The sequence below is a fragment of the Herpailurus yagouaroundi genome, unplaced genomic scaffold, assembly GCF_014898765.1.
Source record: "Herpailurus yagouaroundi ecotype Mexico unplaced genomic scaffold, PumYag 188, whole genome shotgun sequence".
Lineage (NCBI taxonomy): Eukaryota > Metazoa > Chordata > Mammalia > Carnivora > Felidae > Herpailurus > Herpailurus yagouaroundi.
In genome coordinates this window covers 38,346,757-38,360,304 of record NW_024412419.1, presented here as the reverse complement: position 1 = coordinate 38,360,304, position 13,548 = coordinate 38,346,757, and the positions used below count along the sequence as shown (strand labels likewise).

At 49.7% G+C, this 13,548-nt stretch overlaps 2 protein-coding genes across 4 annotated transcripts in view; one reads left to right on the top strand and one right to left on the bottom strand.

The window, feature by feature from the left end:
- CKAP2L (cytoskeleton associated protein 2 like) overlaps window positions 1-2,144 on the top strand; it is a 29,635-nt gene extending 27,491 nt beyond the window's left edge. For 2 of the 3 annotated variants that reach the window (XM_040496761.1, XM_040496760.1), the window contains exons 8-9: window positions 274-463; window positions 1,870-2,144. In XM_040496761.1, coding sequence (XP_040352695.1) covers window positions 274-463; window positions 1,870-2,095 — 416 coding nt within the window. In that variant the 3' untranslated portion in view covers window positions 2,096-2,144. The remainder of the gene's footprint in view (window positions 1-273; window positions 464-1,869) is intronic. The other variant, XM_040496759.1, reaches the window with a different exon arrangement.
- A 3,343-nt stretch (window positions 2,145-5,487) lies between these two features.
- NT5DC4 (5'-nucleotidase domain containing 4) overlaps window positions 5,488-13,548 on the bottom strand; it is an 11,688-nt gene continuing 3,627 nt past the window's right edge. The window contains 10 exon segments of the mRNA XM_040496887.1: window positions 5,488-6,222; window positions 7,619-7,696; window positions 8,818-9,050; window positions 9,893-10,162; window positions 10,257-10,510; window positions 10,759-10,784; window positions 11,477-11,834; window positions 11,961-12,027; window positions 12,254-12,379; window positions 13,117-13,149. Coding sequence (XP_040352821.1) covers window positions 10,040-10,162; window positions 10,257-10,510; window positions 10,759-10,784; window positions 11,477-11,834; window positions 11,961-12,027; window positions 12,254-12,379; window positions 13,117-13,149 — 987 coding nt within the window. The 3' untranslated portion in view covers window positions 5,488-6,222; window positions 7,619-7,696; window positions 8,818-9,050; window positions 9,893-10,039.

Genomic DNA, 13,548 nt, shown 5'->3' with positions numbered 1-13,548 from the left:
GGGGTCAGAATGTTGGAAAGGTATCAAGGATCCATCTCAAGTGGCAAGAAGGTCCAAAGACTGCCTGGAGGGCAGGTTAGAAAGATGGCCTGATGTAGCAGGGCATTGCTAGAGAGCTGAGCAGGAAAAACTAGTTCTATGTCCCATTTCAAATCAGTTCCTCTTTATTTTAATTGCGAAATCATTGTATATATTGATTTGTCATTTTATTGACTTTTAGTTTCAGTATTAACTTGCTAAACCTCACTTTCCTTCTTGACCTTGCATACACAGGAGTTACCTCTGACTCTTCAGTTGCCGAGCTGAATATAACATCAATAGAAGAGCTGGCCAATAAAACGGAATCTGAAAAGTCTTGTCTTTCTCTAAAAGAGAGAGAACAGGTTACAGGAACACCCCAAATAATCAAGGCAGAGCAGGATAACCATCCTGGTATCAAATTACAGGTGGCCCCCATCCCTAGGTAAGCTGACTCTACAGCGGGCTTTGTGTCCACGGGCCTAGTTCAAGCCCTGTTCTCAGTTTGTCTTGCACAGACCCAGAGTACCAGCCGTCTTTGGAGACCCTCTGCCTCATGTGAGGACCAGGCGGTCTAAGCCATCTTTGGCATTAAGGGAAGGAGCTGAGGAGGGGAGGGACCACTGACAGGAAGATCTGTGTGCTTTCTGTGCACACACACCATCCCCCTCACACACTCCCAGGGAGACCTGACCTGCCCTGAGGAAGGTGCTGCAGGAGTCTGGAGACTGTTGGAATGGATTCCCCCCTCCCTCCTGGATCCCGTCCTACCTCTTCACCCTCATCTGTCCTGCGCTTACAGATCCGACGTCCCTTTCCTCCCAGCCCCACGGGGAGGGGACGCCGAGTGCCAAGCAGGGGCAACCTCCCTAGCTGTGGGAGAGAAGGGACAGCAAATCCCCCTGTAAGAACAGGGAGCGCAGTCTAGGACGTACTAGACAGAAGTTGCTCATTTTATTGAGAGTGTGTAAGTTTAAGTTTAAGGTAGACTCCATAGGAACTGTGTCAGGGTATGAATGTCATTTTCTAAAACATTAATATAACGTCAGTCTCTGTTCATGATCTTAAAAGCGAATCCCAAACAAAAGTACCAGGACCACACAGTTCTGTGTTGTCGGTCCCTGGGAAGCACAGCCGGCCTCTCTTGGCCCCGGCATTACACTTGGCTCATGGACAGATGGAGGCAAGCAGTTGATCTGAAAACCACCTTTTGCTGAATCTGGAATTTATTAGGAGAGTTTTTAGCAGACTGATAGGCTAGTTTTGCTTAGGCTGGCATCATCAGTGGGTCTGTGAGGTGTAGACCAGATTTGCTGCACGGAAAGCTCTCTGCAACCTAGCCTCTGGGCTCCTTTTTATGGGAATGCATTAAAGCTTATGAGGAAGGTGCCCAATTTGTTCCAGTTTCAAATTATGGTTTCGTCCACCATCTTAAAAGGTGTTTTTTGAATAATTTTCTGTCAGAGCTAGAAAGAATCTTAGAATTCACTAGTCCAACCCCATTTGGTGTAAGGCCCAATTTCCTCAAAACCTGTCAACTCTTTGAAAGTTTATGGGATAAACAAACACCAACGGCCACGTATTTGACTTCAAATAAAAACCATACTTAACAGTTCGTTCAGGAAATCCTTATGCTTCTACTATCCAGGAGCAGATGGACACCGCCCCGTTCATTCTGACAATCAGGGAAGAGCCATCTTGGTAGGAGAGCTGCTCTACACATCCTCTTACATCAGCTTTCATTGAAATGTCTACCGTGCCTTATCAGGGAATAAGAAAAAAATTAAGAATAGTAAGTAGAACTTCAAAAGACATAATAAGACTTGGAATGCACTTCTTTCTGTCTCACAGGATAAGTGGAATAGCAGAAGTGCACGACATGAAGCTGATCACTCCCGTGCGCCGGTCGGCGAGGATTGAGCGAGCGGTGTCCCGCTACCCGGAAATGCTGCAGGAACACGATTTGGTGGTGGCTTCTCTTAACGAGCTGTTAGAAGTGGAAGAAACAGAGTGTTTTATATTCCGTAAAAATGAGGCTTTGCCTGTCACATTAGGGTTTAAAATCCTTGAGTCATAATTTCTTAATGCCTTAAAAAAAAAAAAAGATGTTTCAGATCCTCCATGAAAGAAGAAACAACCCTTCTCTGGGTGACCTGGAAAAAACTGTATAACATACAGGCAGATTATGGGCTCTCAGAATTTAATAATTCGCCGGGCTTACTCTCAAATTTAATATCCCCATGGGACTGTTTGTTTTACTGCTTTAAGACTATAGTTTGCCACAGTTTTCTAGCATAAACTTTAAACTATTTAATATTAATTTACCCCCCAAGTATGGTAAAATTTTTCACTTTTTTGAGCTACTTTACTCTCAGCTTAGTTCTTTTGTATGTCAGAAGGTTGGTGCCACAGTATGATAGATTTTCCTTCCTGCAGCCGCCTTAGCAGCTCCCAGGCCTGGTGAGCTGAGCTGAGATGCTCACCTTCCGACCGGAGGCCCTCATTCTGGAGCTGGTGCTTAGCTGTGCCTTCGTTCAGAGATCTTAAATGACTTTCACGTGCGACTTTGATTTTGGTCACATGGTCCCTGTAGATGAAGGGCAGTTCCTGAGCTTGCCAGGAACTCCTCCGGTGTTCCTGTGAACAGGAACTCCTCCGGTGAAACACAACTGAACTGGGGGCGTTACCTAGCTGTTTATATTCTAATCTCATTTTGCATTTGTTATTCAGAAATGCTTCAAATAAAGACAAGGAGGGGGGAGGGGGAGGGACACTTGTTTCTTCAATTCTTCGTTCTGCTAAGGGACACCTGGCCTGAGCAGACTGTACGAGCCCCAAGAGACTATTCTAGGCTGCCTGTCCTTCCTCCTGGGCAACTGTTCTTGGGAAGGTAAAATCAGAATCATTATTTAAATATAATGTATAGAAAAACATAGCCAACATACTTTGAGTTTTTTAATTTTAGCTTTCTCAATATTTAAGTATTATCTAAAACAAAAAAAATAAATTTTGTTCATTCCTGCTTATTCATTTATTTTCCTTATTATAAAAAACAATGATGATGGCTTGGCCTAGAGAATTAGGGCTTTGTCCAGGGAAACACTGATAGACTATCTCAAGAGGCCTCATAGGGAACATTCATTACCATGGAGAACTCACCTTGATCAAGAGTCTGACCATCAGCCTCACCCAAGAACTAGATTTTATCACAATGAGGGAAGCACCATCTCTCTAGGTCAGGTTTATAATAACAGGGTTTATAAAACCATAAAGTTAATACACTAAGTTTCAATAACAATAGATGGTCACCACCACCACGACACAGGAATCCAAACAGCCAGCCCTTTCCTTCCCTTTGGATGGACTCACTTTACCTGCAAAGCCCAATAATGCCCAGGATGCTGCTTAGAGATCACAAAATGTGAAAGCCAGCTTCAATTAGGTTTCTGTCGGTTGCTAGGGAAAAAGTCCTACACACAAACAATAGTGTAGGACTCTGATTTGGTGCTTCCTCTGGCCATGTTCTGTGCATCTTATCTCACTACATCTTCATAATGGCCTTATGACATAGGTATGGGGACAGTAGTCAGTCAGTGACGGGGCTGAAGTTTCAAACTCAAGGTTGTCTGGCACCAAGTCCAGAGCTTTTGATCCCTGCCTCTACTTGAAGTACGGAAATGAGGACTCGGATGGTGATGAGGAAAGAGCACTTCTTGAACTGTTCCCATATACTAAACAGGAATCACTCACTGTGACAGCCAAAGTACTGTCATTTGTTCTACAAATGAGGTGACTCGATCACATTTTTTACCACCAGGCCACTGACCCCAGGATGATGCTTCCAGCCCTTTCATTTCTGACTGTTCAGGGCTGGGTGTTGGAATTAGGGGATGGATTCAGAGTCTGTAACTAGTCCCAGAGGGAAACTGACGTCGGCAGTCCAAGTGAAGCTGTCCAGTGTTTGGTGCCAGGCCCAGGCCACATCTGCCTCATGGCTCTGCCAGCCCCGGCCTGCAGCCTCATCCATATGGCCCATGATAGCTCCCAAAGAATTTCACATTTCAGCCAGAGGGAACGGGGAAGAGAGGAGCTGGAAGACACGCCCCTCTCCTTTTAAGGTTACAACCTGGAAGCTGGACATGTTATTTCTACTTAGGATCGCAGGGCCATTGGGCACATGCACTTATCTTCAAAGAAGGCTGGGAAATTTATTTTGGATGGCCACATGCCCAGCTAAAAATTCTTCCAGAAATGGGGTATGACTATCAGTATCTATGGTATTCTTAGGAATAATGGAGTACATCCCCAACTACAATGTAGGTAAATGATATAGAGGTAACATCAGACTTAAAAAAACAGAACTTCAGGCGCCTGGGTGGCTCAGTCGGTTGGCTCTGACTCTTGATTTCAGCTCACGTCATGATCTCACAGTTCACGGGATCGAGTCCAACATCAGGCTCTGCACTGACAGCACTGAATCTGCTTGGGATTCTCTCTCCCTTCCTCTTTGCCCCTCCCCCACTCACATTCTCTCTCCCTCTCTCTCTCTCTCCCTTTCTCTCTCTCAAATAAATAAACTTAAAAAAAAAAAAAAAAACTTCATTAAATGAACAGCTCCCAGATAGAAGTACCCTACCATGCCCCAGCTGGGTTCCTAAGAGTTTAGAAGGGTTCTAATCCACGGTTTTCTAGCCTTTTCCCATGTCCTCTTATCTTACAATCCATCTTTTGCCCTGCCCTTTCCCCTGCAATGTAATAATAAAGCAGGTGATGTCATGCACTTGGTAAAACTCCAGGACACTGTAGATGCCAGAGAAGCAGCAACGAGCCAAATGAGCTGACCACGGAGCCAAGAGTCCAGGAGGGACACAAGTGTGAAAGGGTCTGATCCAGTCAGAGAGGTGGGGAGACCCTTGGAGAGCTGAGGGAAAGAGCAGGTTTAAGGAGAAGAGTCAGGGGATGCTTCAGGCAGAAGGAAAAGCGTGGGAAAGGCCCTCTGGCCAACTCTTTCCCCACCCCCTCCCTCACTCTCTTCCTCAGACCCTTCTCGTTCTTCTGTGGGCTGTTCATCCCCCAGCCCTCTCTGCATTCTCGCTAGCCTAGAAGGGAATTCCAAGGGCCAATTTTTGTAGTACTGGTTACCATGCCATATTTCAGCATCTTTCCAGAAAAGTATGGGCCTGGGGTCTGAGCAATTTTCCTGACAAAACGCTACCCTCTAGCCCTTGAATAAGAATCTAGTGAAGACACAAGGCCAAGGACACCTGGTCTTTGCCTGGAGAAGCTGCCTTGCAGACTCAGGCCCACAAGTCAGCTCAGGAAGAAAAACAAAGGCCATAGCAATGTCAGACCCGGAAGCTTCTGAAACTCTCTGAGCACATGGCCTGTTGTCCCTTATGTATCCTCAGATATTCCAAATGTTTGCCTTGTTTCTCCACAGAAAGTGAAGCTAGTGAACTGTTTCACAGACCTGTTCCTTCAAGAGTTTATTTTGTCATTTCAGTTATGCAGATGTATATTCATTCTAAGCCTCTATATAATGCCAGATGATACCACTAACAGACAAAACACGAGCTGTTGGAGTGACATCAGAACAATGTAGGACCCAGGCTCAGTACCACAGGGCAGCTCCTACCAAAATAAAGTACCAAGTTCTCAAATCATACGTATGATTTCTTACATGTTTCAATGCATGTACACATCAAGCTCAAAGATGTTGGTGCTATCACATTTACTCATCAATCTTTCATAGTGACCTGGAAAGAAAGAACAGTTAATGAAATCACCTATGGCCTATCAGGTATTGTTATTACTCGTAACAGAATCAAAAGTGCATGGAAATATTCTTTTTCTTAAAAGAAATGTGTAGAAACAACATTGGATGTGAAGCATGACGCGGCTCAGGGGGACTGGGACTGGGTACAGCAATTCCACTTGTTCCATCCATTTCCAAATGGTCCAAAGGCCATAGGGAATGTCTTCTAGGATGACAATACTCCCTCCTCCCTAAAAGATGTGTTCTTGGGCACCAAATCTGTTACATTTGGGAGATTTCAATATGGATTGCTTTTTCTCTCTTCCACACTTTTCCATTTATCTGAAAAATATCTCAAGTAGAAGATGACCATGAAGCCAGCACATGTCCAGGATTCATTCGGCCTCCATGCAGCCCTCTTGGTCCTCAACTCTCTCCTTGCCCTCAGCCTTATAAGAAACAAAGAAATCTGGTTACGGAACCCGTCCTCCCAAGCTCACACAAGAGCGCCCAACCATGGGTAGACCATGTGTCCGAATACCTTAGTCTGGTCTGGGATGGAGATGAGGGGTAGAGAAGCCAAACCACACACATCCCCAGAGAACCCACAGTTCCTGATGGGAATGCGTCCAGCGCTCTGACGGGCTGGGATGGAAAAGTAGTTTCAAGACCACTGATAAAAGATCGTTAGTGTACTTGAATTCTGAGCTGCTCCCAGGCAGGAATTAGGTAGCTTATGACTCCATTTCTAAATTATCGGGTGTGCAGGAGGCACCAGGTAAACACTCGTTGAAAAAATGCACCCCGAGCCTGGAACCACCCAGCAAAAGGAAATCTATGGTATGGACCTTTTAAAAATGAAGCTCCAGGAAAGCCAGGGTAGAAACGGGAATCCTCAGGCAGGGTTCAGGGATGAAAACGAGGGTGGGAGCCACGTTTGCCACTCATGAAAGCTGGAGTCTCAGCTCAGAGGGGGACCAGGCAGCACAAAGTGACAAAGGAGCTGAGGTGGAGTCCCTACTCACGGTGCTTATAAAGGCTGTCTGGAGAGGAATCCTAGCCTGGAAGAGCATGTGCTCTGCAACCTTCCCCAGAGTGGGAATGGATTTGTCAGATGAATCAGCCAGAAGTGGTCTGGAGAGGTGCAAGGCACCAGTAAGGTCAGCGAGCCTCTGCTCAACAAAACCTGTGAAACTGGGCTTAGAGCCAGCGCTTCCCAGCCCTATGGGACCTGATGCCCATTTTAAAAACAAACATTGGGGTGCCTGGGTGGCTCAGTCAGTTGAGCTTCCGACTTCAGCTCAGGTCATGATCTCATGGTCTGTGAGTTCGAGCCCCGCATCGGGCTCTGTGCTGACAGCTCAGAGCCTGGAGCCTGTTTCAGATTCTGTGTCTCCCTCTCTCTCTGACCCTCCCCTGTTCATCCTCTGTCTCTCTCTGTCTCAAAAATAAATAAACATTAAAAAATAATAATAAATAAATAAAAACACTTTAATTTCCCCTTTTCTATCCTGAATTGAAATTCATAGATAGTATAATTATTGTCTCTACAATTTTCAAAATCAATGTACTACTGTAACATAGGAGAAAGAAAAAGGAAAGCAATTTGTGATAAAATAATATGTCTTTCTACATAAATACTCGGCGTGATTACACTTGAAGACATAAAAAGCTTCCACAAATCTTCAAAATGCCTCATTGGGTTGATACCATCCCATTGGGCCTTCCTGGTCTAGCCCATGGTAGCCCCAGGTTGCTAAGCCCCAGCCCCTCACCTTCCCCCTCCTCCCCTACCCACCCCCCCCCACCCCCCAGCCAGCAACCTGCCACCTCCTAGCAGCTCACCCTCAGGCTGTAGAAGACAGGGCAGGAGAGGGGATGCTGGTTAACCCTTTCCTGCTCCACAGCAGACTCATGGGGCATCTATAAGGACAAAGGCAGGTGGAGATGTAGTAGTTCCTCCAGTGGTAAGGCTTCCCAGAAGCCCCTGGGTTTTACAGACAACAACCCCACACACACACACTCCACTCTGCCCACAGCTGCCAGCTCCCTGCCCAATGATGCTATAGAAGAGGAAGCCCAGGAGAGTGAGCCGGAGAAGGAAGGTTCTGGTAGATAGACATCATTTTGTCAAAAATTCCTGGCCAGCACGGTTGGGTAAAGGTCAAGAACTACTTTGGGGGTGCCTGGGTGGCTCAGTCGATTAAGCGTCTGACTTCAGCTCAGGTCATGATCTCACGGTTCGTGTGTGAGTTCGAGCTCCGCAACGGGTTCTGTGCTGACAGCTCAGAGCCTGGAGCCTGCTTCGGATTCTGTGTCTCTCTCTGTCTCTGCTCCTCCTCTGCTCACGCTTTGTCTCTCTCACTCTCAAAAACTGAATAAATGTTAAAAAAAAAAAAAACCTTTAAAAGAACAACTTTGGTAGGTTATACTAAGCATTAAGCAGAATCAGTTAAAAAAAAAAAAAAAAGTCACACAGCCCAATACAGGAAACAGAGGAGACACTCTGAAGATGGTTTTCCCTCTCAAACATCTAGAAGGCAGCTAGCTGATCGTGGCAAGGAAAGCAGGAGGCAGGGAGCCCTGGAGAACTACTTTCAAGTCCCAATCCTTGACATGAGACTACATGTTATAAGATGGAAATAATGACATCCCACTGGGAGAACCGACATGCGTGCTCAGGGAGGCACTGCGCTGGTCGGCCTCACAGCTCCACTAACCCCGGGGGGCATCACGACCACTGCCACTTCCCCGTTCTTGACCCAGAAGCATGTCCAGGTGTTCCAGAGGAAAACCAGCTGGAGCATTTACCGCATCATCTACGGCTTCGTCCATTCCTTCTGCAGTCACTGCGTGTTAACTGAGAGCAGAGGGACTATAGCTTTCCTCCTAGCAACTGGCATCCTTTCTATTAAGGAAATACTGAGTTAATGTGGCCTCCACTGAAAGCAGGTGTGAAGGTTGGGCATGAGGGAAACTTCCCCAGCAGAGGCAACTTATATCTGTAACTGCTCCCATGCATATTTTCTGTTGCCCACAGTTACCTGCAAGGCTTTGACCCACTTGTGCCTGGAGGTGGGAGATGGGGCCTGGTGACCTCAGAAGCTCTTGGCAGGGCTGGAGACCAGAGGCTCCTCCTGGGGCAGAGGGTCAGGGATAGCCAGAGAGGCTCTGCAGGGACCCACCAGCTCCAGGACCGCCAGATACAGCAAGCTGAGTGGGTGGTTCAGGAAGTTGAGGCAGGCAGCTGGTGTAGAGGTCTGCATAGCGCCATCAGCTGGTTGGAGAAAAGATTCTGGCTGAAACCTCAGTGGAATAGGCTGTCCATCGCGCTGTAGCACAGGTCCAGCTCCCTGGTGACTCTCTGGCAGAGAAGAGATCCCCCCCATCGGGACCTGCATCACCCACAGACGAATCCCCCCCCCTTCTGGGGCCAGCTCTGCCCTCCCTGGGTCTGTCACCTGGAGACATCAGGGTGTCTGCCCCCAGTTGGGAAGAAGCTGTGTTCTTTAACCCCGGAGGTGGCGCATGGAGCTTAGGGAAGTGGGGCAGCTTCTCCACTTTGCCACAGACCCCCCTTCCTGCTTTCCTCAGTTACCTGTCTGGCCCTGGAGAGTGACCACCCGGACTAAACCCTCAGCTTAATGTAGCTTCTGATGCCCCGACAGAGGGCTTTGCAGAGGCCCACACACCTGGCCCCACTCCTGCTCACCTAGCAGGTCTCCACCTCCTCACCAGGCCTTGCTTTTAGCGTCTAGAGAACTGATCTGGACATTTACTCAAAAAGTGACCAAAAGCATGCAATTTCCTCTCTCCGAACCTGTTTCCCATCTGTCAGATAAAGGTAGCTGTCCCTGCCCAGCCCACCTCTCAGAGCTATGGAAGGATCAAATAGCAGGCAAGGGCTTTATACCCTGCAAAAGGCTCAGCAGGGATCCTTCATCATTGGTCCCAGCTGGCTCTGTGAATGCCAAATGGCCTGAATCTGTTGACACGGGCTATGGGACTCTCCCAGCTTTGGTGGCTGGTCGGTAGTGCCACAGGGCGTGTTTTCCTTCCTTCTTTTCCCAGGACCCGCCAGCTCACTGGCCCTAACCCCCATCTTCTGGGACCACTCACCTAGATGCCCCCAGACGCTGATCACAGCTGGCTAGTCTGGCACGTTGAGGACCCGACCCAACAGGCAGGCATGTCTCAAGGAGGGTTCATGGAGATTAGGTTAACGGAGATTGAGGGTCTAGCCACACTCCACAAATCACCCTGAACTCAGTCCTCCTGCAGCCGCACGGTGCTGTCATTTGGAGCATAGACCAGCAGAGGGCGCTGGCAGACAAGGACAAGTGGAGCTCTGCAGCGGTTGTGGAAAATCCTGCAACTGGGCTCAAGAACCTTGGACACAGCAGATCAGGGCAGGCAGTCTGGAGGCACACCCCTGGCCCCCCAACCCTCACTAGGGGTCTCCTCACTCAGCTCCCACTCTTACCTGAATCTCCCTCTTGGTGGAGTTGATAACTTGCAGCCCATAACTGCTCCCATCCATGTGCCTGGTGCAAAAACAGCCACATGACCCAGGAGAAAAGGAACGGTGCCTCCAAGCTCCAGGCACAACCTCGCTAGACCCCATGGAGGTCAGAGGACACTCCACAGGCACCCGGTGGAGTTGCTGGGCTGGCTGTGCACACCTGTGTGAGAGGGCAGGCATCCTGAGTTCATGCTGAGCAGGTAAGGAGGAAGGATCTAGAGGTCACAATGCAACCCAAGGGGGTCAGAGGGATCCCCAAATCCAGTTTCCTAGGAAAGCCCAGCCTGGAACAGATCTTGATTTCCTGACTACCCTGGCCAGGACCCTCCACCCCTCTCCCCTCTGCTAGCAGGGAGTATGGGCCAGGGCTCTCTCATTGGTACATGTTCAGCCTCTTCAGCTCCTCTGTCCACTCTGAAAAGTAGACAGAGGACAGCAGGGGATGAGGCACAGCCCTGCCTACCTTTATCTGCCCCAGGCCCAGTTCCACTGGTGAGAGTGGACAGGTCACCAGGGGTCTACACATCCCCAGCTGTGTACATAACATCCCTCGCCCCTTCTTTACATCGATTGAGACTCAGCTCAGAACAAAGCAGAGACAGCAAAGGTCCTGCGGGACAGGTGACGAAGCTAGTCAGGCAGTCAGGTGACTCACCCACGGTCACATGGTAATGAGTCAAACCCAGCTTTTAGAACAAACCCAAATTGTTTAGGCTCACAGCTACTCCTGACCCAGAGGATACTTTGAGACATTCCCAGGTGTGGAACTGTACCTTCCTCTCTCTGAGAGTCCTCAGGTGAGTGGGGAGGGTACAGTCAGGTGAGGAAGGAACGCTCAGACTACAGAACCACCATAACACCCTGGAGTCAGGACACAGGTATTTGAGTCAGTTTGCCCCTTTCTGACTGTGAATTTGGGCAAGTTTCCTTTTTTTTTTTCTTTTTTTTTTTTTTTTTTTTTTAGTGTTTTTTAATTTATTTTTGAGACAGAGACAGAGCAGGGGAGGGGCAGAGGGAGAGGGAGACACGGAATCCGAAGCGGGCTCCAGGCTCTGAGCTGTCAGCACAGAGCCCAACGCAGGGCTCGAACTCACAGACTGTGAGATCACGACCCGTGCCAAAGTCAGACACTTAACCGACTGAGCCACCCAGGCGCCCCGAATTTGGGCAAGTTTCTTAACCTCTCTGGATCTCTGTTTCCTCTGTGTAAAGTAGATCCACTCTCATAAACCACAGAGTGGACAATATTATCACAGTTACTACTAACCCCCAACAGGGAAGAGGACAAAATGATGAAGGGGCAGGCCTCTGCACTGGTGGCCGGTGCCCCCCCTACCTGGTCCTGAAGCCCCCCCACACACAGCTCACCCTTCTCTTGGTCCCAGATGCCAAGCTCCCGGAACAGCTCAGGAACCACCAGGCAAGTTCGCCAGTCCTGCCACTTCTTGGACTTGAGGATGTCTCCAAAGATGTGATCCCCAATGTACAGGATATCCTTCCCCCGTACCCCGAGCAGCTCACACACCGTGTCCGAAGAACTTGCCCCACCATGGGAGGACAGGCTTGCTCAGAGCCCCTCCTGTCCTGGTGGGCAGGTTGGGGACATGGGTTCCTAGTCTAGGGAGGGTGTCTGTGGAGGCACGGGGACAAGGCGGGAGCTGGTACCTCCAGAGTAAACTACACAGTGCTGGTGGGGCCCCATGTAGGTGCCCACGCGGAGCTTGCCTGAATCCTAGAAGAGGAGAGGGGCACCCTGGTCAGAGAGAGCAGAGCACTGGGAGTGGCCAAGATTACTATGGGGGCATGAGAGGAAGGAGGTGACAGAGAGTCCCAAAGGAGTCCCCTGGTTCCCGGTCTCCAGGGACAGAGTAGCAGAGAGGCAACTCCCAAGGGCAGGTCAAGCGTGAGGAGCAGGGTCCCTCCCCACCTTGTGGCCCATGGGTCAAGGTAGATGGGGCCTCAGCCCCTGCCATTACCCTGTTGACCTGTCTCAGCACCGTCCCCTCAGCAAAGAAGCAGGGTTTCTGTGTGTCCACCACAATCAGGTCAAAGTAGGACCTCCAGGGCCTGGCTGAGCCTTCAGCCTGTGGGGTTGTGAAGGGATGGGACCGTGTGCGGACACACACACACACACACACACACAGTCTGGAACATTGGACCCCGACACACCTCACAGCTCTTCCCTGGCCACCCACCAAGCTCTGGACTGGTGAAAGCTTGCCAGCCCTCAAGTCGCATGCCCATCCGTGCGTCCTGGTCCTGACTCCTAGCCCTGTACACTCCTGGATTCGAGAACCACATGGTCTGCCTCCCCAGCATTCTTGACCATGACCACTCTGGCACAAGGAAGTGCTCAAAAGGTATTTATGGAAGCTGGTGTTGGACACTGTGCAGGCTCTCCTGTCAGCGTCAGGATATGAGCACAGTCGCTGAGTTAGAGCCCTGCTCACCCGTTTGCCTGCCAGTGACACCTGGTCACACATGGTGCCACAGGGTATGTCACACACACCCCTCCCCTGGGCCTGCCACAACCTGATCTCACCCCCTTGCACCTCATTAAGCCCTTCCCCAAACAACCGACTGCCTCTTCATGGCTCTCTCCAAGGCCATCGGTGGCTTCCCTGACCCCTTGGCCTGGCTGAGGTCACTGCCTCCCACCCACTGCAGAGGCTCCAGCAAAGCCCATGCATGTGAAATGCCCCCTCCCACGCTTGGTTCTTCCTCAGGGGGAGGGCCAGACATGGGAGAGGCCCTCAGCACCGTGGCCTGGACTGGTCCTCCTCCTGGTACAGCCCACCCCAGCCCGGCAGGTGGCACTCACCTCACTAATGCCAAACAGGTAGGTCATGATGGCCTGGCAGAGACAGGGCAAGGGTCAGAGCACCTGGGCTGGGCCAGGGGCTGCTGCCTGCCTATGCCTATGCCCTCACCCCACAGGATACGCTGGGGACCACAGGAGCAAGATGGGGAGAAGTTTCTTAATCCACTGACACCTTAAAAAAGGCCAAGAAATAGAGCCCCTGGGTGGCTCAGTCCATTGAGCATCTGACTTCAGCTCAGGTCATGATCTCACAGCTCGTGAGTTTGAGCCCCGTGTCAGGCTCTGTGCTGACAGCTCAGAGCCTGGAGCCTGCCTTGGATTCTGTGTCCTCCTCTCTCTGCCCCTCCTTTGCTTGTCCTCTCTCTCTCTCTCTCTCTCTCTCTCTCTCTCTCTCTCTCTCTGTCTCTCTCTCAAAAATAAATAAACATTAAA